The sequence below is a fragment of the Eutrigla gurnardus genome, assembly GCF_963514095.1.
Source record: "Eutrigla gurnardus genome assembly, chromosome: 13".
Classification (NCBI taxonomy): domain Eukaryota; kingdom Metazoa; phylum Chordata; class Actinopteri; order Perciformes; family Triglidae; genus Eutrigla; species Eutrigla gurnardus.
In genome coordinates, this window is record NC_139936.1 from 17,011,616 (window position 1) to 17,035,915 (window position 24,300).

At 43.6% G+C, this 24,300-nt stretch overlaps 1 protein-coding gene across 1 annotated transcript; it reads left to right on the forward strand.

Annotated features, from left to right (window-relative positions):
* The first annotated feature begins 1,260 nt into the window (after positions 1 to 1,260).
* On the forward strand, positions 1,261 to 22,689 carry LOC311023807 (ADAMTS-like protein 2). Its single transcript, XM_084025864.1, has 19 exons — positions 1,261 to 1,439; positions 6,505 to 6,610; positions 7,949 to 8,091; positions 8,539 to 8,614; positions 8,923 to 9,025; positions 9,604 to 9,749; positions 10,086 to 10,209; positions 10,301 to 10,381; positions 10,760 to 10,935; positions 12,334 to 12,637; positions 14,240 to 14,603; positions 16,179 to 16,282; positions 16,731 to 16,857; positions 16,988 to 17,201; positions 17,985 to 18,140; positions 19,522 to 19,692; positions 19,834 to 20,010; positions 20,411 to 20,555; positions 21,208 to 22,689. Exons 2-19 carry the CDS (start codon positions 6,506 to 6,508, stop codon positions 21,333 to 21,335), a joined length of 2,844 nt encoding a protein of 947 aa, XP_083881990.1. The 5' UTR covers positions 1,261 to 1,439; position 6,505; the 3' UTR covers positions 21,336 to 22,689.
* The last annotated feature ends 1,611 nt before the right edge of the window (positions 22,690 to 24,300 follow it).

A 24,300-nucleotide genomic window follows, 5' to 3' on the forward strand; every position in this document is an offset into this window, starting at 1 on the left:
ATTGTTGTCAGTGTTATAGTAGAACATGTTACTCTTAACGGTACTTCCGTATTTAATTGCTCGGCAATTCTTGCCCAAGCAGCCTCGCGATTTTTATTTATCACTGGTTTGTACTCCTCGTACAGTTCCATCAATAATTTTTGCTCTGGTCTTTTCTGCCATTTTCTCGATGATTCGACATTCACGATTCTGGGCTGGCTTCATATCCCGTGAATGCGCGTAACACATGACAACGTTAACCTGGCTTGAATTAGCCTCAACAAGGCGCGGCTGAAATGCGTTGGTGGAATACCCCTCCGAAATGCTCAGCTAGCACCAATAATATTATGGGATCCATGCATCAAGCATTCAATCAGTTTTTAGCTGATCTGAGTTCGTCTTTGTTGGTTGGTCATTCCCATCACGCATCAAAAACTCCCTAAAAAAACCTTCTGAGGAGCGCCATCTAGTGGAGTCTGCTGATTAGAGCGTCTCGTCTAGTGCGTAATACATCATGGCATAGAGATACATAGTTGGGGTGTAAGGTGACAAAATTCATGGTTCGGTACGTACGTCGGTGTCTGGGTTGTGGTTCAGTACATTTTCTGCACGATAGCGAAAACGCAGGCAGTGATGCCGGCGTCGTACTGGACCGTGGAGAAGAGGGAAGTCTTGATTCACCGGCCCCTCTACGTTCTGACCCTCATCACGTCGAGTGTGAACCTGGTGTAAGGCTGCTGAGCCCACAAACCTTGATAAGGGGACAAAAATGGATGGAATTGGTCAGATGGATGTTTGGATCTTTCTAGCGAACCATCAAATAACCTCCTCAATTGGTGGCTAGCTAAATCTTGTTTCGGGGCCACCAAAATACTGGGACCGGCCCTGTCGACAACTCATTCATATTTAGAGATGGAAGCAGACAGTCAGGAAGGTGCAACATTAGACCTGCGTGGGTTTTAAACGTGTAAAGTCTTCATTTATTTGGATTCATGTGTTTTTCAGTTGAATGTTAAATTGTGATTCAGAGAAAGAAAGCAGAGCAGCCAGACGGGTCGCTCCTGTTCAGTTTGAGTTTTTTTTTCTTCTCCTCACTCCTCTGATCCTCCCACCGTCTCCGTCTGCTGCTCCTGCTGACCGGTAGGAGGAGGAGGAGGAGGAGGAGGAGGAGGAAGAGGGATGCAGGGAGAGCACACCTTACCTCCCTCCCTCCCTTCCCCTCTTTCTTCCTCCCTCTGTCTGTCTCTCCCTCTTCACTCCAGCAACAGCAGCACTCACCAACACACCACAACACACCACCGCTGTCGCTGGCACGCTAATACACACACACACACACACACACACACACACACATACATATACACACACACATACACACAAAAATACACACACACATACACACACTAAGCGGCATCCTCAACACAGACCCTCAGAGAAGCCCTTGGACTGCTGCAGGCGAGGTGAGTGGGTAAATATTTGAAACCTCCTCTGTGTGTGTGTGTGTGTGTGTGTGTGTGTGTGTGTGCGTGTGTGTGTGTGTGTGTGTGCATATTGTGTTAAGTTTGTGTGGTTTGGATTCAGTGTGTGTGTGTGTTAGACGGTGGCATGTCTACATCTGCTCAGTGTATTCTGTGTGAGAGTATGTGTGTGTGTGTTTGTGTGTCTGTGTATTTACGGGAGGCACCAGAGCCAATGAGACTTGTGTTTTGCACCAGACCAAAACAAATCCACAAAATAATGCTGACTCTCTTTCACGAGTATGTGCGAGTGTGAGTGTGTTTTCGTGCAGCCATGCACGCGCATGTCTGTGTGTATGCGAGTGTGTGTGTTCATGGAGAGGCCAGAGTGAGTCTGTCTGGAAACTTTTCAGCTGTTGGGAGAGTGTGTATATACGTGTGTGTGTGTGTGTGTGTGTAAATGGTGAGGTAGAGGCGAACATTCGTGCCAACGTTACTTGTCAAAGCGTAAATTGTTGCAGAGAATTAGAGGATAAAATCTGCCCACTTCTTTCCTGTTGAGTTTAACTTTGAAAACACACTGAATTTTCTTTTAATACTGTAAAAAAATAATAAAAGGAGTCGCCTGGTGCTCTGATCAAGCACTTTTTGGGGCCCATGTTAAAGTTAGGAGTCACTTCAGATGAGAAGTTTGTTGAAGAGCATCAGTCTCCATCTGAGAATGTCACGCTAATACTTATTATTGAATTGTCAAAATAGAAAGAAACCTCCAAACGCTGAAGAACAAAGTATCTTGGCATTTAGTGGTATTGTTGATTGATTCAGGTCCAAATCTTTACATAGTGCAAAATATTTTTATTCTACATATAGTGTCTACTGGTTGAAATCCAGCTGTTGCGATTGGATTAGCTATTTGTCAATCTGGAGTCAAGTGATGATATGGAAGCAGCGTTGGTCACCAATCGTCACCAGGCAGCTGTGCATTTTCTATGCCAGAAACGGAGCTAACCATCCCTGTCAACCCATCCTCACCACCAAGGCACAAACACGGGGCATTTGTCCCATCAGTCGTTAGTAACATGAATCTTGATTCGTTAGTCAGTTAACATCAACCCCGACTTTTCCTAAATCTAACTGAGCAGTTTTGTTGTCTAAGCTAACTTCCTGTGAAGACAGAAGTTTACTTTGAAAAAGACTATGCAACGAGTGTATAGTGACACGGCGTCATCGACACGTGCAAAAGTGACGCCATTATCAACGGTTATCACTCGCGTTATAATACTTTGGACTGGACCTCCAACCTCTTGAAAGTGAAAGTGAAACCTCACGTTGTGAATTTAAACATCTTTGGGTTTAGGAAACGATCGTGGTTTGTTTTTAAGAAGAAGTGCGTTTGTGATGTTACCCACTCACACAGCGTTAGTGTACACGTGCAGAATTCATCATAAGGAATATAAGTATTACTTGTATGTGAGCATGGCCATGGTGCAGTTTGTAAACAGATCTGCAGTCTGTGTTTGTCTGGAGCGACAGCATTGTGTGCTTTTCCAATGTGCTAAACTGCTCAGACTTGTTCCAAGAAGTCTGGTGGTCTGACTAAAACCTGCTCCGGAGTAACTTTGTGTTTGTTTCATTGTGAGTGAACGTAATGCAGATTAATGGAGCCGTTGTTCTCCTGGGAAAGCCAACCCTCGAAGAGTGAGTCAACAAATAGGTCGGAGTTCAAGTGTATGCAATCTGGCTCCTGTTTGCCCTGTGGGGGCAACTAAACTCCACTGACCTCTCCTCGACTTGTCAGACTGCCTTTTGCTTCCTCGTCCGCTGTGTTTTTGCTTCTGTGTGGCTCCATCTCATCATTTTCCCTCTTCGTCTCTGTGTGTCTGAGCTTCTTTTTATTTTGTATACAAGAGGTCGAGGGAGAGCCTTGATCCGTTCTAGACATGCAAAGTGGGTTCGCAGACAATGTGGGTTCTGTAGATTCCTTCAGAGTGTGACCTTCAGAACGTAACCTTCAGGTCACACTGGGGCGGTTTGCAGCCAAAAAAATGATGAGAGTCGGAACCTCCAAGCCTGAGGACGTGGTTCTCTGCTGGAAGCAGGTGGACCGGACCCTCCGTGTTGGGAGTGAGTCCCAGAGGTGGCGTTAACTGATGAGCAGCAGACACACAGATGGGACAGCTGGGGGACCGTCAGGAGATATTCACTGAATTAAACAACAGCTATTCATTCGAATGATCGACTCCACCTTTAAATACGCCTACGTCTTATCATAATTTGCTAGCATCGTCACGTGGATGCATTTCATTCGTGTCAAGGATCCTAATTAACCCCATCAATTGGCCTTAAGAATGGAGATGCCAAAGAGATGAGGAATGGGGAGATACACTGTAAGTCATAGAGGGAAGTTTGGGGTTTGTGTCTCCAGAATGCCCTCAAACACTCAGTATATCTATGAAAGTAATGCTCTATAATTAGTATTGTTGCAAACAATACAGTCCAAAGTCCAAAAGTTCAAGCCATTGTAAAAAAACTTTTTTACCCTTAAAATGTCGGACCGTGTGAACACAGCTTCCGTCTTTCATCCCTTCACCACCTTCTTGAAGAGGTTGGCATTGTGCATATCCAAAAACCTGTTGATATCCAAGTCCTTCATAGTGATTGAAAGCAGTTTATTTTCTTTGGATCGGCATCTACTCCAGATCTGCAAATTGTTAGTAAGTTAATGTGTGAAAACCCCAGTGGAGACGCATATAGTGAATGACTTTGTATGCCCAAAGAATGCTCCTAAAACCTGAATAATATCAACATATCACATGTCTCAATCTGAATGAGAGAATATTGCAGAATATTGAAACAGAATATGACGTTTACATGACACACATTAAATGAGGAATATTGTCAGAATAGTAGTGGAATATGAGTGTGCACGTAAACTCGTATGGGAACGAGGATGATTCATGCTCGGGCATTTGCATACCTGCACGTGCACATGGCTCCAGCTTGAGCATGAGCGTGCACGGTGGCCAACGGGCATGTGTGTACTCAGTTACACCACTGGCTGAGTGTATACACATGTGCAGCTGTGTCTGACTGAGTGTCCGTCTCCTCTGTGTGTGTGTGTGTGTGTGTGTGTGTGTGTGTGTGTGTGTGTGTGTGTGTGTGTGTGTGTGTGTGTGTGTGTGTGTGTGTGTGTGTTTGGCAGCTGGCCGGGCTCCAGCTGTGTCTGGTCGGGTAATGAAGTCCAGGTGCTGCTGCGCCTGCTTTAAGACACCTGTCACCAATATTTAGTGCCAGAGAAAGCCAGACTGCAAACAGGGCGAGACGAGCTGTTTGCTTATTTTAACAAGGCTGCCTAACTGGACCTGAGGACACTGTGTGTGTGTGTGTGTGTGTGTGTGTGTGTGTGTGTGTGTGTGTGTGTGTGTGTGTGTGTGAGAGAGAGAGAGAGACAGAGAGACAGAGAGAGAATGTGTGTGTGAGAGAGAGTGAGTGTGTGAGAATGTGCAGCCTCCTGAAATCATTCAGCTCCCTCGACTTTTTGCTGATTCAGACATTGCAACCACATTTTCCCCTGAAGTTTTGTCTTAAAAGGTTGAATACTTTTTTTGGTGTACTGTAAGTATGCACGTATGCATTTGTGTTCATGAAGGTCAAAAGCTCACAATTCTCATGCAGACAGACTCATTTATGATATATAAATGTATATATTTACCAAAATGCGATAAACTACGCAGCTTCTGTTCGTCACTTGGCCCAGTTAGTTGTTTACATTTGGAGCTGCAGGGTTTCCTCTCACAATCCTGATGCATCAGTCACATTTTAGAGAGTAAACGGCAAATGGCACATTGTATTTATCAATGCGCTGAGTGAATTTGTTGATCGTACAGATTGACAAAATATTGGATTATGCCGTGTGACGTTCTGCAGACTGTTTGATTCTCTAAACGTGAGTTTTTAACAAATGAAAGGCCTCATTGAGCCCCTCAGCTTGTGTGGAGCCGTCCCCTCCTTTTCCTGTGTCTGTGTTCATGTACACCTTTATATACAGACATCTACGTTTCCTTGTAGTCTGAGGAGCTAAACAAAGGCCTACCTGTGTGGAGTCCTCGGAAACTTACCTCCGTTTTCCATCGGGGCTTGTTTACCTTTAATCGAGCCCTCCACTGTTCAGCCGTTCCTGTCTCCAACACCTGCGTCCTCTCAACAGACTGCCTGTGTCAACCTCCACCTGCCAGTGAAATACACGTTGTTAGATGTACATTTCTTTATTAATCACGTCAAATGTTAAACCGGAAGATTTCCGTTCACTTTTTGAGGATATATCAAGTATTTCAGGACAAGAGTGCAAATTTGTTTTGTAAAATATTTTACAGTAACAGGTTTCTGCTACTCATAAGGTGTTTCTTGTTTCTCAGAATAATATTGATGTGATTTACTGTCAGATTCCCTTCTGTCTGTGCGATGGTAGAAGGCAGCGGAAGCATTTCAGGTATTCCCTCCTAAATAACCTCAGATTTTCTTGGAGGCCCCGAGATTTCACTGGAGAGTCAGAAAGGAAATATTATGACCACAAATGTGTTTTTGTGGTGTAAAAAAGGCCCTTCGTGGGTTTGGATACTGAGAAGAGACATAAAAAAAGAAACACACACACATCTCAGCAATACGCTTTTATCACAGTTCTCGTGCCTGGACGCCACGAGAGCTCATTAATGGTTCTGATGTTTCCTTTGTTAAAGACTCATCACCGGCTGCTTCAACCTAGAAACACAGACCGGGTTCTGGACCACATTCCCTCCATTAATCATAATGTTGGCGGCTCTGTGTTTGGTGAAAACTGGCACATCACTGTAACCGAGACTCTGAACTGTCAAGTCGTGCTGACAGACTGATTTGAGATCTGTTGAGCTGCTACAGGGATGATGGAAATGTTTTGACCAGAAAGGTCTCTTCAATGATGTCCACATATTGAACCTGTGCTCTCTCTCTCTCTCTCTCTCTCTCTCTCTCTCTCTCTCTCTCTCTCTCTCTCTCTCTCTCTCTCTCTCTCTCTCTCTCTCTGGTGAACCAGGATGAGGGTGTGGTCGTGGGAACAGTGTGGGGAGATGGGCGTGGTCCTCCTGGCCTTCCTGACACTGGCACTGTCTGTGGGGAACCCGTCCACAAGGGGGCCACAGGTACACAAAACATGTGTTTCTGTGCTGTTATCGGTTGTCTAACAAACATCTAATTTCACTCACCTTTGACCTTTGGATTGACCAAGTGATCTATGCACAGGGACGAGGTGGGTTGGGTCCGACAACACAAGACTTTCAACCATGAAATCGGTGTTGGACACCGCATCTCCCAAACGTTCCTTTTGGCCATATTCCGAAAGAAAAGTTCCAAATGTATGTAAATGTAATTTGTCCCCCCTACAATGGCCGTTGTACATTTAAATCCAAACCATGTTTTTACTGGACCTGACCAAGTAGTTTTGTTATGTGTTATAGTTATTTTAAACCTAACCGTGATGTTTCTCCTCAACCGAACTCAGAGGTTTTGAAAGGTAATGTCAAATCGCACGCAACGACACAAAAGAAATGTGTCCCTCAGCATGACGTGAACCTGTGTTGCTTGTTGGTACCAAGGATGCCACATTCATTACAGTCATTAACCGACATGTTCATATCATCATGCTGAATGATTGTCAACGCTAAGCTACAGACAATTTGAGGACTAAAAGGGCTTCATAAGAGAAAAAAATTGTTAAATTACTTAAAAAGAATAAAAAAAGGTAAAGTAAAAGAAAAAATCTAGCTGAATCAAAACTAAAAAAACTAAAATGCAAAGTTGAAAACATAATCTGAGGAGCGTGATCAAACCGATTTGTCGGTCGACCAATCAGATACTCTTCTTCACTCTTTCCTCCCTCTCTCTCTCTCTCTCTCTCTCTCTCTCTCTCTCTCTCTCTTACGCTCTCTGTCTGGTATTTCCAGTGTCTCTCACCCTCTCTCACAGCTGCTCTGTCTCACACCTTTACAAGTTCACATTCCAGCGTCACTCTGATGAATCCGTCCGAATGAAGGGACGCAGCCATCGGCCTGAATTAACGACGGCCATGCACAACGGGAATGTGTGAAATACCCCGAACAAAACACTGTGACGTTTACTGTGATTCTACTCGGTTCTGACCGTCCATCCGTCTGCACCGCGACTTCACACAGTGGGATCAGAGTACTACCACTACTGTGACACAACAAATACTGCTACAAATACTACCACAACAGGTAAAACAACTACGTACAGCTTGGTTTGACCAGCAAAACCTCAAAAGCAAAAAAAAGGAGAAACATCATGAGCAACAACACCGTTCTCCTGGTTGAAGGTCCTGTGTTGTCGGACTATTTCACGTAAATTGTGAATGTTTGGTAGGTTCCGATGGTTCTTCTACAACTAATTACCACTATTTGTGTGTCTCTATGCATTTTTGTGTGTGTCTGTGTGTGTGTGTGTGTGTGCGTGTGCGTTGCCAGGAGGACGGCGTGGCGTCCAACAGTCTGGAGGAGGAGCTGGAGGTGACCACATATTGGTGGGGGGAGTGGGCCAAGTGGACAGCCTGCACCCGTGCCTGTGGGGGGGGAGTGATGTCACAGGAGAGACACTGTCTTAAACAGAGGTCAGTCAGTCTACACACACACACACACACACTTTAGCTGTGTCCCAATTCAGCAGCCACGTCCTTTGGAGACTTTATTTGAAGATTGACTGCGTCACAGTGGCTGTGACAAGGCTGTCCCCTTTGTGTCTATCTACAGTTCATAACAAAACTCTTATGTACTGATATGGATGGATACATCATGCATAAGCATGTTCAACCGCAGTGTACACATGCATACACACACGGACTTAAGTGCTGGTGGACGTGATTAGTTTTCAGAAGTTTAACTATTTTATTATCCATAAATTTCATATTTTGTCTTGAACACGACTATCAATTGAGTAGATTTTTATACTTAAAGCTTAGCTGTTGGATCATTAAAACGACTAGCCTTTTCAACCTGATATTTAATTTCATATCCAATCTTTTTTTGTTTTTTTAAATATGTTCGATTTCTGCCCAAAGAAAGAAAGTTGCTGCTGGGAAAGACAACATGACCTGTACAGGAACCGCCAAGAAATATCATCTCTGCAACACAGAAGTGAGTCCCAGGCTTCCAGTTGATTTCTCACCTTATTTCACATCTCTATGAAAACAAACAGAGTCCGTGTGACGGGCTGACAGTAGAGGATTGTGGTTGCTGCCGGCGGCCTCCAGGCGTTACTGTGTATAGCTGTGTGAAAGTGAAGCCGGGCGGGGGCCTCAGGACGATCGTGCAATCTCAGGAAAACCACCCCTGCATAAATAAACGCTTAAAGAGAATTTATTTGACTAGCATGCTTTAAAACTGAGTCTTAACAAGTGTGAAACAGACCTGTTTTAATGGCCTGTGATGTTTCTGTACTGCAGGAATGTCCTGCCGCCGGGAGGAGCTTCAGAGAGGAGCAGTGCTGGTCCTTCAACTCCCAGCTATACAATGGGAGGAACTACCAGTGGAAACCTCTGTATCCTGGTATAAACACACATAAAACGCCTTGACAAGATCCCTTTAGCCCGTCAAACAGACCGGAGCTGCAGAGCTTCAACATGATCTGCAACCAAAACAGAAGCATCCTTGATGTGACTCATGAACTGTCTTTTTATATATATATATATATATATATATATATATATATATATATATATATATATACAGTATATACTGGGTTCTAATTAATATCCTGAAAATGTTGTTGTTCATTCACCTTGTTGGCTTTACAGAAGTAGAAGGGAGATTCCCATTGAAATCAACATAGCAGGATGGTCAGAGCAGCGGACAATTTTATTTCATTTTCTTTCCTTTGTTCTTTGTGTCCCTGGACATGAAACCAATAGATTGTATTTTGTGAGCTGCCATGCAACTGTATTGTTAGGTAACACATTTACATTTTTTTAGTGTAATTGTAGTGTATCGGCATCTGACTCAGGGCTAATATAATTACTCAAATAGCAGCAGTAACAGAATAGATAGGACCAGAGTGGTAGCAATAATTACAATTGCAGAAGAAGAAATAGAGGTACACGTAGAAATGGGCTTGTTCTCCTCTCCAGACGACTACGTTCACATCTCCAGTAACCCCTGTGACCTTCACTGCACCACCACCGACGGCCAGAGGCAGCTGATGGAGACGGCGCGAGACGGCACATCTTGCAAGTACAGCAGTTACCGCGGCGTCTGCGTGGACGGTAAGTGTGAGGTGAGTCCAGCTTCTTCTTCACTTTGAACAGTTTCACTCCACTTCCAGTTTTCAGCACCACTGAAAGCAGTGCATCAATTGTGTTTGACGGACAAACCCACAGGAAGGAAGCTGCATATTGAAAGCTAGTTCCCCTTCTCACAGAGTTGTGCCGGCAGTGCCTACGTGTACCAGGATGCACTGCGTGTGAGCTTCTGATTCACACTTTTGGCTCGCCATCCAAAAGCGTCACATCTCATGATGGAAAATATTTGCTAGTTTCTGCATCATCACCATATTAGCCCTCAAAGTCCACTCGAGATTTATAGGATATTGTTTTTTTGCTTTGCTGCTCAGCCGATTGGGTGCGACGGAGTATTGTTTTCTTCCAACACCTTGGATAAGTGTGGAGTCTGCCAGGGGGACGGCAGCAGCTGCAGCAGAGTCACAGGAAACTTCCGCCGTGGGGCATCGACACTGGGTGAGCCTCTGGGTTCGGGTCGTCTTTTAATGTTAACGTGGAGGTCTGTCTCTGAGGTGACGCTGAACACTTTCTATTTCCTGTTGTCAAGGTTACTCGTTTATCACTCAAATCCCAGAGGGATCATGGGACATCCAGATCATTGAGAGGAAGAAGTCGGCCGATGTTCTAGGTTGGAACACCTCTTTTCCTTTGTCCTGACAAACTAGTTTATATATATCTGTTTGTATAAGTTCAGTGATTTCACACACAAAAGCAAAGTGTTAAACAATCGAGTTCCAAAAGAACTGAGACCCTCGGAAAGGAACCAGACCACCTCCTAAATAACAGTTAATGAATATAAAATAGATATTTTAGAGGGAATGAACGCAAAAAAGAAAAAAAAAAAAAGGAGGACTGAGTCTGGTTCCTTGAAAATAGGACTTCATGCGAAAAACACCCCAACTCTCTTTAGAACATTGAATGGGAATGTCTAACTTGATGAGGAACTACATGTTTTTTACAGTGGGTTATGTATTTCTCATAGTTTGTCATTTATCACGTCCTCCAGCTGTGACCGACCAAGCGGGCAACTTCTTCTTTAACGGCGCCTACAAGGTGGACACTCCCCAGAACTTCCACGCAGCAGGCGCCGTCTTCAAGTACCGCCGGCCCATGGATGTGTACGAGACCGGGATCGAGTACATCGTCGCCAAAGGCCCCATCGACCAGCCCATCAATATTCTGGTACGCTCAACCCTCCTCCATCTGCCTCTTTCACTGGAACTCTTCTTCCACTCAACTGTTGCTTCATCTTCATGGAAATAACTGTTGTTGTAATGTGGACGTACAGGTAGCTATGGCAACCCACCCGCTTTTGTGTATCCAAATACTTCTGTTTATTCACACTGACAACCTGTCGTGGTTTCAGATAATCACAAATTAATTGTGCATTAAACAATAATTGAGGATACTTTCACAATGACTCAGTTGTATTAGAAGGCTCTCGGTTTTGTTTTCGAAAAGCAATAGATTTCATTTCATTCACAAACTGCCGAATGCTGGGATGAATTGCAGAAGAAGACGATGTGAGGATGTGGACCTCATGAATCCCGAAAATCTAATCTCGAGGCTTCTGTTCTTAAAGGTCGCTCTCACTAAGACTGCTGACTAAAGACGCAGTTTCTTTCTTCTGGCGTTGCAGTGGAGACAGAGTCTATTCCGAATATTTCCTGGCATTGACTGTGTCTGATTGAGAACACGGCTGCGGTGGAATAGTTTATTTTGCTTAGGAAGGTTCCTAACTGAAGAAATGACCCGGATGTAAACAAGTGGCCGCCATGATAAGAGCCATTAGATTTCTCTAAATGCGAAGGAAAGGAGCTCCAATGGTCCTTTCAGATCTCCTTCAGCATAGGATGCAACGGACCTGCCTTTACCAAAGGAAAGGAGATTACGCTGACCCACAATTCTTTGCAAGTGTCGCACACCTCGGCCGTTCATGAAAACAAACCCTATGTGTATTTGCATATTTAACAATTGCTTTCATGCAGACAGTGTGAACAGTGATAATAATATAATGATATTTTTATTTATTAATTTCAATCATGTTATAAATGTTTGAAAAAAAAACAACTAAAACCACAAATTAAATTTAAATACAGCAAACGGTCAAACAGGAAGGAGGTGCTGCTGGAACTGAAGCAGGTCAGTGAGCCAGCTGTTGATAAAACCAACAACATGTGGAGAAGTGGACGACATGTTTTTTGTCATCCATTATTGTAGTTTCTCCACCGCAGACGCACGTCACTCACCAGCGTCAATCATCAGCTGTCGATCATCAGCGGGCATTATAATGAAGTAGCTTAGTGAAAGTCCGGTCGGATTCTTTGAGCACCGTGGTCGACTTTTCCTAAATCCTTTTGAGTTCTCCTATCACCTTTCCTTAAGCCTGTGACGTTTCCCCACGTTGCATATAATGTCCAAATATAACAAACCTCAATTTTATTTTTAACCTTCAATATAACACAATCTAAACTAAACAGTGAGGTCAAAATAACAGACTTGGTTTATTGCCCCCCCTTGTCACTAATCTGAAAGCAGTATAAACAAAACCCGACCTCGACTTGACTCCTCCTCACTCAGGTGTGCAACCAGAACGGCCGCACGCCATACATCACTTACGAGTACACGGTCCTCCGAGACTCCCTGCCTCCGGTCCCGCCTCCCCCCGTCTACACCGGATTGGACACCTCGGCCGGAGATGTTTCAGTGGAAGTGGGGGGTCCGCTGGCCCCGAACAGCAGCGTTTATGAGCAGGTGGTCCCCGAGAGCCAGCTGGAGCCGGCAGGTGCCGACAGACAGAAAGGCCAAGAGACCAACGAGGTCTACGAGGAGATGGAAGCCATCGACTGTGACCAGGACGGAGCAGCTGCCCCAAAACTTACAGGTGAGGAACACCTGAGATCTGTGTGTGTTGTACAGAATATTTCAAGCATCATGTATCAGTTTATTATGTTTGTTCCAATTAAATCACAGCAAAACATTGTATTTTGGGTTCATCCAGCTGTAGTAAACTGCTAGATACAATGAATACAGCGAAATTAACTTCACAGAGCACCTCTGAATGATGCGAGAACCAAGACAGGACACTGTTTTGGTTTCCTGGCGTATCTCGAACTTCCACACCATGTAAAAGTATTGTCTACATGGCGGTAAGCCCCGCCTCCTCTAAGGGGAGTGATGCCAACAAACATAAACGATGGTTTGCGTTTGCTGTGAACGCAGCATAAAGGAAAGGAAGAGAAAGTAAAATAGAGGACGAATCAGTTGGCAGATCTTTTTCTGTGTATGAGATGGCCGTTTGGAGCGCTGCATTATTCATGTTACAGACACATAAAGATGATCAGCGTCAGATGAAAAATTCAGAGTCCCCCCCCCCCCCCCCCCCCCCTTTTTTTTTTAAATATCTGCAACACAAAAACATGAACAGTAATGGCCCTTCCTGCGGGCTCTCAGCTCGCTCAGCAGACCATCGAGGCCATTACACCAGCGCTCCGGGCAGCGAGGCGAGATGGAGAGGTGGTTGAAAGGCTCGCCGCACATTTTGTAACAGGCTGACGTCACTCTACTCACCACTCTATCTCCTCGCCTCCCTATTCTGTTTTCTTTCTCCTGATGTTTTTCATTCACTTAGGGTTTCTGAAACGTCCTGCAGAGATATTTGTTTTAATTATCATCTTGTGTCTCTCTCTATCCTACTAATCACACAAAAAGATTAATTTAGTGCCCTTATTCAACATTTCAACTGGCAGTTGGTAAAATTGTCATACAATTGTAATCTACTTAACTTTCCATTGACACAGCCACACAGAAATGGAAAAATCCATGTCCCTCTACACAAATACGCACTAGATTCATGTTTGCCAACCTGTGTGGTTTATTAGATACATGTACAATGTAATATGATGATGTAATATTGTCAGATAGACGTTGGGGGTAGTGGCATAGACGGATTACCGCATGGGCAAAGTGGGCGTGTGCCCAGGGCCCCAGAGCCAATAGGCGCCCTTGGCCTTCAGAGTTGTTGTTTTTTTTTTTTGGTACAATTTAAAAAATATATTGGAATGGCTGTGGTTTTTGGTTTTGTGTGGTCGTAGCTGTGGTGGCTCTTTACTGATGTTCATTCATGTTGCCTTTATTACTTTCACGATTTGTTTTAGGTGGTTATATTTTAATTAAGGTGTGTTTTACTCCATAATACTACCATGGCTGGCTATTTGAGCTTGCTGTCTCTCCCATAATATGTATATTGTCCTGTTCATGGCAGGTGCCAAACAAAACAGACCTAAAATGACAGTAAAAGAGCGCCTTTGCGCGCGTACTATTTGCGTGTGTAGGCAGGGGCCCGTGGCGAGTTTGTGTCCAGGGCCCATGGTCATGATAATCCGTCTATGGGTAGTGGTAATGTCCAAAAGCACAGATTGAACTTGAATAAGATATCAGTTTGCTCTCCAAGCTTAGCTGAGCTTTTCCCACTTTGATCCATCAGAAGGAAACAGCAGCCACACAGACAGCACAGCCAACCCTGCTGCTGCTGGTGGGCCCCTGGACACGGGGCCAGACTCTCCAAACCTCATCTGGAGGGTCCTGCTGGACGACCGTATTGGCCCCGATGATCTGCTCGTCAACATCTCGACCAATCAGCTGCTGACGCAGGGCGACAGTTTGTTCTCCTCAGAGGTGGGACCGGCGGAGGTGGAGCTGAGCAGCCTGGAGCAAGATGGGCCGTTTGGCGTCAACGACACACTGGAGTTCGCTCTGGGCCGCAAACGCAACGACAGCGGAGATATTCCGTTCCAGAACAAGACCGTGCAGAGTGGTGGCAGGACCTCCAACCGCTCCAACAGAACCAGGTAATCCAGCAGGAAGCAGGTAAAAAAAAGTACAGGCTAGTTTTAGGATGATGCACAGCGGGGATCCACTCTTCAGACTGGATTTAGTTTGGACAGGTTTGGGTGTTAAAGTGGTCTACGATTTGGAATAAATAAAAAATCCATTCAGTCTATCAGCCGTAGGCCTGCATAGAAATTGACCAATGGGACCCATTGCTCCGGAAGGCTCCCATTGGCTCGTACCTTCCATCTAATCCCCTTGTCTCCCCTGCTCCTCGTCATCCCGCCTCGTCGAATCGTGGAACACTGAGGGGAGGGGTTTGGTTGGTGGGGGTGGGGGGGGGCGAGATGCTTTTAATCTGTCTCAGAGGCTCAACTGATTTTCAGAATGTAGACCATAGCTATATTGTTCAGACGCTGTCAGCTCCGGGGTCTGCTGCAGGCTGGATGGACAGCAGCCCGGGAGCCTCTGAGGACGTCCTCATTTAGCCGGGAGGGGCAGTGAGACAGACGGTTACACAGGAAAACAACACAGGGGTCATCGATATACAAATGATCATTTCTATGCCAACAGAACAACCCAAAAACAGGCAGACTGTAAGGCAGACAGACAGGTGGATATGCAGACAGCAGGGTAGACAGACAGGTAGACCTGGCAGGTTTTCCATTCATAATATTTATTATTCATGTTGGCTTCGCCACTCTGTGTCCAAACATGGCTTCACCAGTTGTGCAGCCAGCAGCCATAAAACAGTGGATGACACGCCCTTCTTTCCTCTGAGAGACAGAGAGGAGAGGAAATGAGCAGAGGAGGAGAAGGACAGCCGCACTTGGAAACAAATAAGTCAAGTTGTTTGCAAAAGAAGTGAAAACTGTGATGCAGAGGGGGAAAGAGTGCTGTCAGACCGTAGTCACCTCTGGGGAGAGAATAATGTGCAGGAATCAGTCTGGCTTACATGGAGGGATGCCGGCGAGGAATAACTCAAAGTGATTTTCAAATAAACGTCTGGCGGCTGGCAGAGGCGGAGGCAGCAAACCGGTGTTATGACAAGAATGTGCATATGACTTTTATGTGATGTGATAAAAAAAAAACAAAGTGCGTCTGCCGGGATGCAGGCTGTGAATCAGCCGTCACGCTGTGGTCAGTCTCGGTGCAGCCGGGTATCCTCAAATGTCCCGAGAAGAATGTTTCATTGAAAATATATCATTTTGGAAAATCTGTTGTCTAGAGAGGACGGTGGGTGCAATTGGATTCTGCTTGGATTCACTGTGGCTACGATTTATTTTTTACGGTGAAGAAGAAGAAGAAGAAGAAGAAGAAGAAGAAGAAGAAGAAGAAGATGCAATAGGAACTTTTCAAACTCTTCACTCACTATTTGCATGCAGACGATGTTCCAGTCACATTTCTGCAAAAATATGGCAAAATACTTGCATTACACAAGGACACACGCCACCACAGCTACTGCTTAAGTTTTCCTTCACTCAAATGTTTGTTTTTGTATGTTCGTGTGTGTGTGTGCATGCATGTGTGTGTGTGTGTCCGTGTGTGTGTGTGTGTGTGTGTGTATGTGTGTGTGTGTGTGTGTGTGGCGACAGGGGAAATCAAAGGATCTACCAGAAGAACCTGAAGCTGAGTGCTGCTGACATGTACCGCTGGAAACTTTCCTCTCAGGAGCCCTGCAGCATGACCTGCTCTGTAGGTACGTATACACACACACACAGATACACACACACACACACGCACACATGGGAAAATGGGAAGTACACTGGGAAATATGTCACCATACGGAAGATAGTTTTAGAAGTCAGGAAGTCCGGGTAACACGAGGCGATTGATTGATATTCAAATGGTATTTTGGGGGTAAATTTTAAGGGATTTACAATCAAGCAGCATTGTTTAAACAAGTGAGCCAAATACGGTAAAATAATGCATCCATCCTAAAAGATGAATGATAAATGATATCGAAACTTGTTTGCGTCTGCCGACCCGTTTGTGATTAATTCTCCTTGACTTCTTCAGCGGTAACATTTCTCTTTGTTTCATGTAAAGCACATTGAGTTGTTGTGTGTCATTGTGTTTACAATGTGCTACGTGAATAAGTTTGCCTTGCTTTGTCTTCAGCTTATTGTTTCTTGCTCACAATCCAGGCATCTCAAAGTCCTTCGTCACGTGTATCCGCTACGATGGCATCGAGGTGCATGACATGTACTGTGACGCTCTGACCAGACCGGAGCCAGTCCACGACTTCTGTATCGGGAGAGAATGTCAACCCAGGTAATAAAGCATGTAGAATGAGCCAGATATTATTCAAACTGTGTGACGCAACCCTGTGCAGGATATTTCTTGCTTTTATAAAAAATCTGGGGGTAACCCCATGAGACGTGATGGTGTGACGGTGTTTCAGGTGGGAGGCGAGCAGCTGGAGTGAGTGCTCGAGGACCTGCGGCGAGGGTTTCCAGTTTCGCCAAGTGCGCTGCTGGAAGATGCTCTCGCCGGGTCTGGACAGCTCGGTGTACAGCGACCTCTGCAGCATGGCGGACCTGGAGAGACCCGTGGAGAGAAGACCCTGCAAAAGCCCCGCCTGTGGCCCGCAGTGGGAGGTGGCTGAGTGGACTGAGGTATGAGATTTAAAACACAAACAAACACAGAGAGGAGGCGTGTGTTTCATGTTTTTACAGAACAACAGATTTGTCTCTTCTTACAACCTTGTCTCCTACTAAATCACATTCAACACTCTCAATTCAATTTCCAGGGAAACCAAACCGTCAAAGATTTAAAGGGTTTAAAACACGTGGTTAACGAACAAGACAAACAAAACAAAACGAGCAACATAACTACTTCAGTCAGGACCACTTTGTCAAAAAGAATCTTTATTTATTTGCACAAGTTTCATTTGGCGGTATGGTACTGTTCTGGGACTCCCTGCTCTTCCACGCGCTTGCGTGGAAAGCCTGAGGCAGGAAGAGCACCTTCCTGCCCTTCATGAGCCATCATGAACGGCATAAGCAGGGAGCGTAGCAGCAAAGAAAACCCCCAGACAGAGCAGAGCAACCAACAAGAACAATGGTAAGGTACATAACAGATGACGGGAGGAGCTGGGGTGGAGGTGGGTTGAAGACGCCAGCAGAGGAAGCAACGAGGGAGGTCAGGCTAGAGCAGTTTAAATAGCGCGCTCTGAATGCAATTTCCCAATAGGAAGCGAGCACGGGGAGTCAGCTGAGCCGTCAGCTGATCTCCTCGGTTTTGACAGCTATGCTGTTGCTGCTGATTTAGGCTTGACGTCGTGGCCTGCCAGAACTAATGCTACGCTTGATATGGTTAGGTTTAGTTAAAAAAACATCATGGTTTCCAATAAAATATCTACGAATGTGTACGTCTCTGTGTGCCCCTCCCCTATCCAGTGTCCCGCCAAATGTGGCCGCAAAGCCCTGGTGAGCCGCGACGTCCGCTGCTCTGAAGAGACCCGACCATGTGACCTGATGACCAAACCGCCAAACATCAAAAACTGCACAGGTCCTCCCTGCGAACGCCAATGGACTGTGTCTGAGTGGGGGCCTGTGAGTGTCCATACTCTCCATGTACACGGCATACACATACAGTAACATACACGATTGTATGACAATATGTACGGTATATTATCGGTTTTCAGGAGAAAAATTGTACTTTATAAACGACAATTACGCTACGTCCTTACAAAACCACCAAGCTAACCACACATTGGATGTAATAAACATACAAACATATTTTCATGCCTTACGCTGGGCTTGGGGTTCAGTTTGAACAAACCGGAATTGGTGATTGTTTGACGAATGCAAAGACCGGTTTGATGAGTTTTATTGTTTATCCCTGTCAACTTCAAACAAAATGTGTTTTATTATGTTCAATTAAAGTTTTTTTTTTTTTTTAACCCTTACCCCAAATTGAGTATAGTTTTAATAAGCCAGATAGATGCAACCATTTCTGGTTAATCAAAAAGGATTTTCCTTTCTTAACAGAAAGGTCTATCTCTATAGGCAACCTTTATTTCATTATCCATTATAATCATTAAAAAGATGCCTTCTGTAGGTAGCGTAGCATAGAATAGATGCTGCAACATTAGTGACTCTAACTGTGGTTTTATGTAGAAAAGTCCAGTACTTTCTCCAGGTCACGAGTATCATTATTACCTAACTTTAAATACAGTAAACTCAGTATGAAGAAGATCTGAATCCGTGACAGTCGAGCAGAGACGGATGGTTGAGCTGGACAATGATGCGCTATGATTGGCCAGTCTGCGTTCACTTCATTTATTCATTTATTTTTATTACCTGTCTGTTTTTCCTTTCTGTATAATTTACAAAAGGTTTTTCGTCCTCCTAAATTTTTTTTTCGTTTTTTAGGGTTGTTCCACCTCATCTGCCCCAGATGTTTTCACTTCAGTGCCACAGTGTGAATTTATGTTTTTTATTGTCTTGCACAGACAAATGTAGTTCCTGATGTTCCATTCAAAGGCAAAGTCTGGAAACTTGCAGGTCTAATTTACAGTGATGGAGTCTAACCAGGCACAAACATGGATGGATGTGAATTTTTTCTTTGCACAATGTAAGATAGTATTCCCTAGCTACAGCTAAGGTTAGGTCAGTAATATGTATTGTTATTTAGAAAACTACCAACTGTGAGCACATGTGCCACATTTTGCCCTTTGCATACATTGCGTGTGTGCAGCTTCGGGTAACTTTGAGACTGATGCTTTTTCCTGATGATTTTGTGTTTCTGAGCATCTGAGCTAGATGGTGACTCTCTCTGTGTTAATTCTGATGTGACTTGATGCTTCTTCCCATTTAATATGATATGACTCTGAGCTTCACGATGTTGCCTTAAAAGGCAGTGATAATAACAGGAACGCAGTCTCTTATTTTATGAGTCATCCCGTTTGACTTCTGACCCTCGCTGTTGCAGTGCTCGGGGTTGTGTGGCCAGGGGAAGACAATGCGTCACGTGTACTGTAAGGCTCCGGAGGGTCGCGTGGTTCCTGAATCTCAGTGCTCTGCGGAGGACAAGCCGCTGGCCATCCACCCCTGTGGCGAGAGAGACTGTGCTCCACACTGGCTGAGCCAAGACTGGGAGAGGGTGAGGCCTTGTCACGGTGTCCAAATTAGTTTATTCACTGATTTACTTGCTTTTCTCCATTTTGTATTATATAATAAACTTATAATAATACCATAAAAAATGTACAGAACAACTACTAGTTACCTAATATTTCTTTCGTAGTGTAACACAACCTGCGGCCGTGGTGTGAAGCAAAGGCTTCTCCTGTGCGTCGGCATCAGTGGAGGAAAGTTCCAGACCTTTGACGACGAGGCGTGCGGAGGCAGCGAGAGGCCCGAACAGGAAAGCACCTGCTTTGAGAGGCCGTGCTTCAAATGGTACACCACCCCCTGGTCTGAGGTGAGGTCACCAAAGGTCACACACGTTGCCTCTGGTGTGGAGAGTGGGTGTCTCTGCACCAATAAAAGCCTGGTTCAGATTCCATGATATGATCCTGATTCTATACCGATGGCTGTGTCGGCTCAGATCAGAATAGTAATGAGTGTCATGACGATCAATTGTTTTTAATACCATGTGATGTATAGGACGTCACTTTGACCAATCAGTGCAGAGGGCGATCTGTAAACAGAGGTGAGGCGAAAGAGGAACCAATGTTTAGTCCGTCATGTCTATTTATGACTCTATAATCACCTTATCTGACATAGTGACCATCGTACAGTCACTAATATCCTGTAGTCTGAACCAGGCCTTAGAACCACAAAGACATCCTATGGTTCATCATCTGGTCTTGTGTCCTCAGTGCACTAAGACGTGTGGTGTGGGTGTGAGGATGAGGGACGTCAAGTGTTACCAGGGCAGGGAGTTGGTCCGAGGCTGTGACCCCCTCACCAAACCCGTGGCCAAACAGACCTGTACCCTGCAGCCGTGCCCCACTGAGCCGCCAGGTAACACTTCAGAGGGATATGCCAACAAGTCTCTAGTAAGGGCTAACGTTGAGGTTAAAAAGAAAAAATCTAAACTTTACATCACAGTACAGGAGATAAAGACACTGTAACTTCCGTTTCACTGGGACTTTAACTTTGTGGACTCCAAGAATTTTGGTCCCCACAAAAGTGTTGGACCCCACAAATATAGGAACACGAGCAAAACACACACACACACACACACACACAACCTTGTACTTGTATCTTCCTGAGGACACTCATCCATTCCTTAGGTCCTCACCTTAACCATCACAAATAAATGCTTAGCCCCAACTCTAATCAAAACTGTATTCTGATCTGAAAATTAATACCAATTCTGAACCCTAAAACAAGCCTTTGAAGGGCTTTCCCAAAGAGAGGACAATACTATTGTCACAATACTACAATTTTGACGTTAATACAATAGCCGATACTATTTTGATTTTTGTTGGACATTAAAGCAGCGCCCCTGCAGGTAGATAAGAAGAAGTTCGGGTGAAGAATGGTACTGTAGTACAGGAGACAGAGAGGGGCTTTCAAAACAAAAGCACACAAAATGATAAAAAAAAAAATCTGATTATGTATTTTTTTAAATAGTAACGTGGGCTCCACCATATGTGACCTGTGTCCCCAGATGAGAGCTGCCAGGATCGTCCCTCCACCAACTGCCTGCTGGCGCTGAAGGTCAACCTGTGCAGCCATTGGTACTACAGCAAGGCCTGCTGCCACTCCTGCCGTGCCCTACGACCTCCAACCTCCTAGTCCAGGACACCGCCACCTCCTCTCCACCCCAACTCGAACTCCAGCAACCAGGAATGAAATGGGTACTACAGTTACTGTGAATGAGAGGAAGCTGAAAGTCCAGACCTTCCTCCAATAACTTGGATTTACATGGGTTTCATTTGTCAGGTGGATAATTTAAATTATCTAAAAATGAAGTCTGGTCATCTTGATATCAGACAGAATCAATTTCTAAATCCTTAATGCTACATCATCTGCAAAGGTCACAGATCAAACACTTTTATCATTCTCCATTGCTCTTTTTCTTATTTCTTTTCCAAATGATTTATTTGGAACACAAAGAAAGCAATGGTCAAAACAGCTATTTTTATTTTGAAACTTCTGCACACCTAAAGTTTAGATTAGTGTCCTAACAGGCGAAAATATCACAACGCAGTCACCAGAAAAAATGTTGGTATTGTACATATCTGCCAAGCATGGTGCATTGAATGTTGATGCTTCTGAACCAAATACAACAAATGCAAAATGTTTTCCTGGCGACTGTACTTTTTTAAGTAAAACATGAAATCTCATGCATCGATATGTGAATGATATATTAAATTATTCCAAATTGATTCTTAAGGAAACATGAAATAAAAAAAATACAATATTTCTGCTAGTCCCAAGAAACCTTTTCGGACCCATTATTATGTCAAGAGGTCACTATAATGTGACCTCATAACAATTCTTATCGTTATTCTATATCTCAACCATGAAGCTAACTTTTATCAGCTGTTATTGATTATTTATCAGTTTTGGTTGAAGATCTTCCTCGAAAACAAGACAAAGTGGAGTCACAGACCTCCACCACCAGTTAGCAGATCGCTCTTGTTGTGTTCATCGCTGCGAAGAAAAGATCTATTAAATTATTTCACAACTGAATATACTGCATGACTAGAATATTTAATACAGATACTGTTCATGGAATATTATTTAAGTATGTTTCAGTTTGGTGTCTGGCATGTAAAAAGTCTATATTTCCATACCACCCCCTGCCCGCTTGGCACCACGCCAGTACGCCTGCAGGATATGGAAGCATATTTATTAGTCATAGCACATTATCATTTATCGCGACGCTCCTGAAACCAGCCGCTGGTTATTCAACTGATGCCGGTTCTGGTCTGTGTGACGGGGGAGACTTAATACAAACACAGAAGATTCCTGACACTTGAAGTATGGTTGAAACGTATTCAGACGTGTACATGTACGTATCATTTTCAACTATTTTGTACTGTGTTTTTATATAACTGATACCTCTTTGTACAAAACTTAAGTATGGACATAGTGTAATGTTGATAATAAGCTGGAAACGTAATGGTACTGACTTGTATTTCAATTAAATAACAGTTTAAATGGACATATTTGCTTTTTGTCGTTATTTATGTAACTTTGAGGGAAAAAAGTCAGTCACTTCTTCCACATTTTGTTTTTCTGCAGCTTTAGGCTGAAATTGTTGAAATTCTTTTTTTCCGTCATCAAATTCAAAATCAAATTTTAATTCACTTTTGGGTTGATTAAGAATGTTTCATAAAGTAAATTAAATATGCTTTTTCTACATAAATTTATGAATTTACGCAAGTTAAGTAGTTATTATAAATCGTCACATTTGGACACACGGTTGCAGTTAAACACATCGTTAATGTGACCTAAAACAAAAATTCTTAGGTTTAGGAAAAGATTGTCTTGACATCATTTTGGTTTGTATATCAATTAACTATGTTTTTATTTGACTTAATTAAGTTATGGACTTAAGTTAAGTAGTCAGTATAAATAAGTCAGTCTTTTGGAGCACTTTGTCTGAATGTCAATTTCCTGAAATTACATTAAAAAAGCAAAACAAATCTGTAGCAAAAACATGGAGAACAATGTCAAAAAACGACATATTATTCATACTGTTTTCAGACCACGTGTTACAATTTTCTGTTTTAATCAGAGCTGTACTGTATTGATACTGTGTGGTTGCCAATTTGGTGCCATGAATGATGAAACCAGTAACTGCATAAAACATTACATACAATTGTACATCAATGTATTGAAAGATCTTTATTAGTTCATTAACAGTCATTCAACAGCAAAATGATTTTAACATCCATGATTTCTCTCTCAACAGTGTAACACAAAGTTATATATCATGTCAACTGAACCTGGAAATCCAAGAGGTTTATCCAGACACATGATTGCTGCTCAAAGTACAAACTTATCAACATAGTACTGTTTTAAGAAAATGATTTATACTAACAGGAAATAATAATAGGTGTCATGAACTGCTTCTCCATTTCCTCTGTTGGTTAATAATCATACACATGGAGTAAATTTTGAAGTCTGAGGAAGAGCCTGGTGCTCGAAAAGTTGCACAGCAGAAAAATATTTTTAACTGGAGCTACTTTTCGTGTGGATCTGTTTCAACTCTGCTGGATAAATATACATAGATAACGCTGAAAAACCAAGCCTTTTCTTTTTTTTTTCTTTTTTTTTGCCCACTGACTGTTTCAAGTTTAAATATTGAATTTATATTATTAGAAATATCAAGGTGATTTTTAAAAAAATGTTTTCTTACTTCTGGAAAAGAAGTTCCTTTACTTTCAGTCCTCTACTGAACCTACAACCTCAAAGCTACACATGACATGACAGAAGAAAACACACTCAGACTCATTTGAGTGGGCTTCCAAGATAAACCGAGCTCATGTCCTCTAATTTTTTTAGCAGCAGACTATTTTATCGTATGTTTATTGCATTTGAATGTTAACTTTTGTGATAATTTGCAGCTCCAGGATGAGCTCACTCATCCACTGTACTATCATTAAAGCTGCAGTCGGCAAGTCTGGCAGATCAAGTCAGTCGAATTTTGAATTTTTCCAACACTCAGCCCCCTCCCCCTCTACCACCGAACTCCTCCGCTCCCTCCCATCGAGTGCTAGTCAGTGCTCGTGCACCAGATTCTGTGAAC

Coding starts and splice junctions, on each gene's coding strand:
- LOC311023807 (XM_084025864.1), top strand. CDS start 6,506: ATGAGGGTGTGGTCGTGGGAACAGTGTGGGGAGATGGGCGTGGTCCTC. Junction 14,604..16,178: donor AACCGCTCCAACAGAACCAG/GTAATCCAGCAG, acceptor GTGTGGCGACAG/GGGAAATCAAAGGATCTACC. Junction 16,858..16,987: donor GGGAGAGAATGTCAACCCAG/GTAATAAAGCAT, acceptor ACGGTGTTTCAG/GTGGGAGGCGAGCAGCTGGA.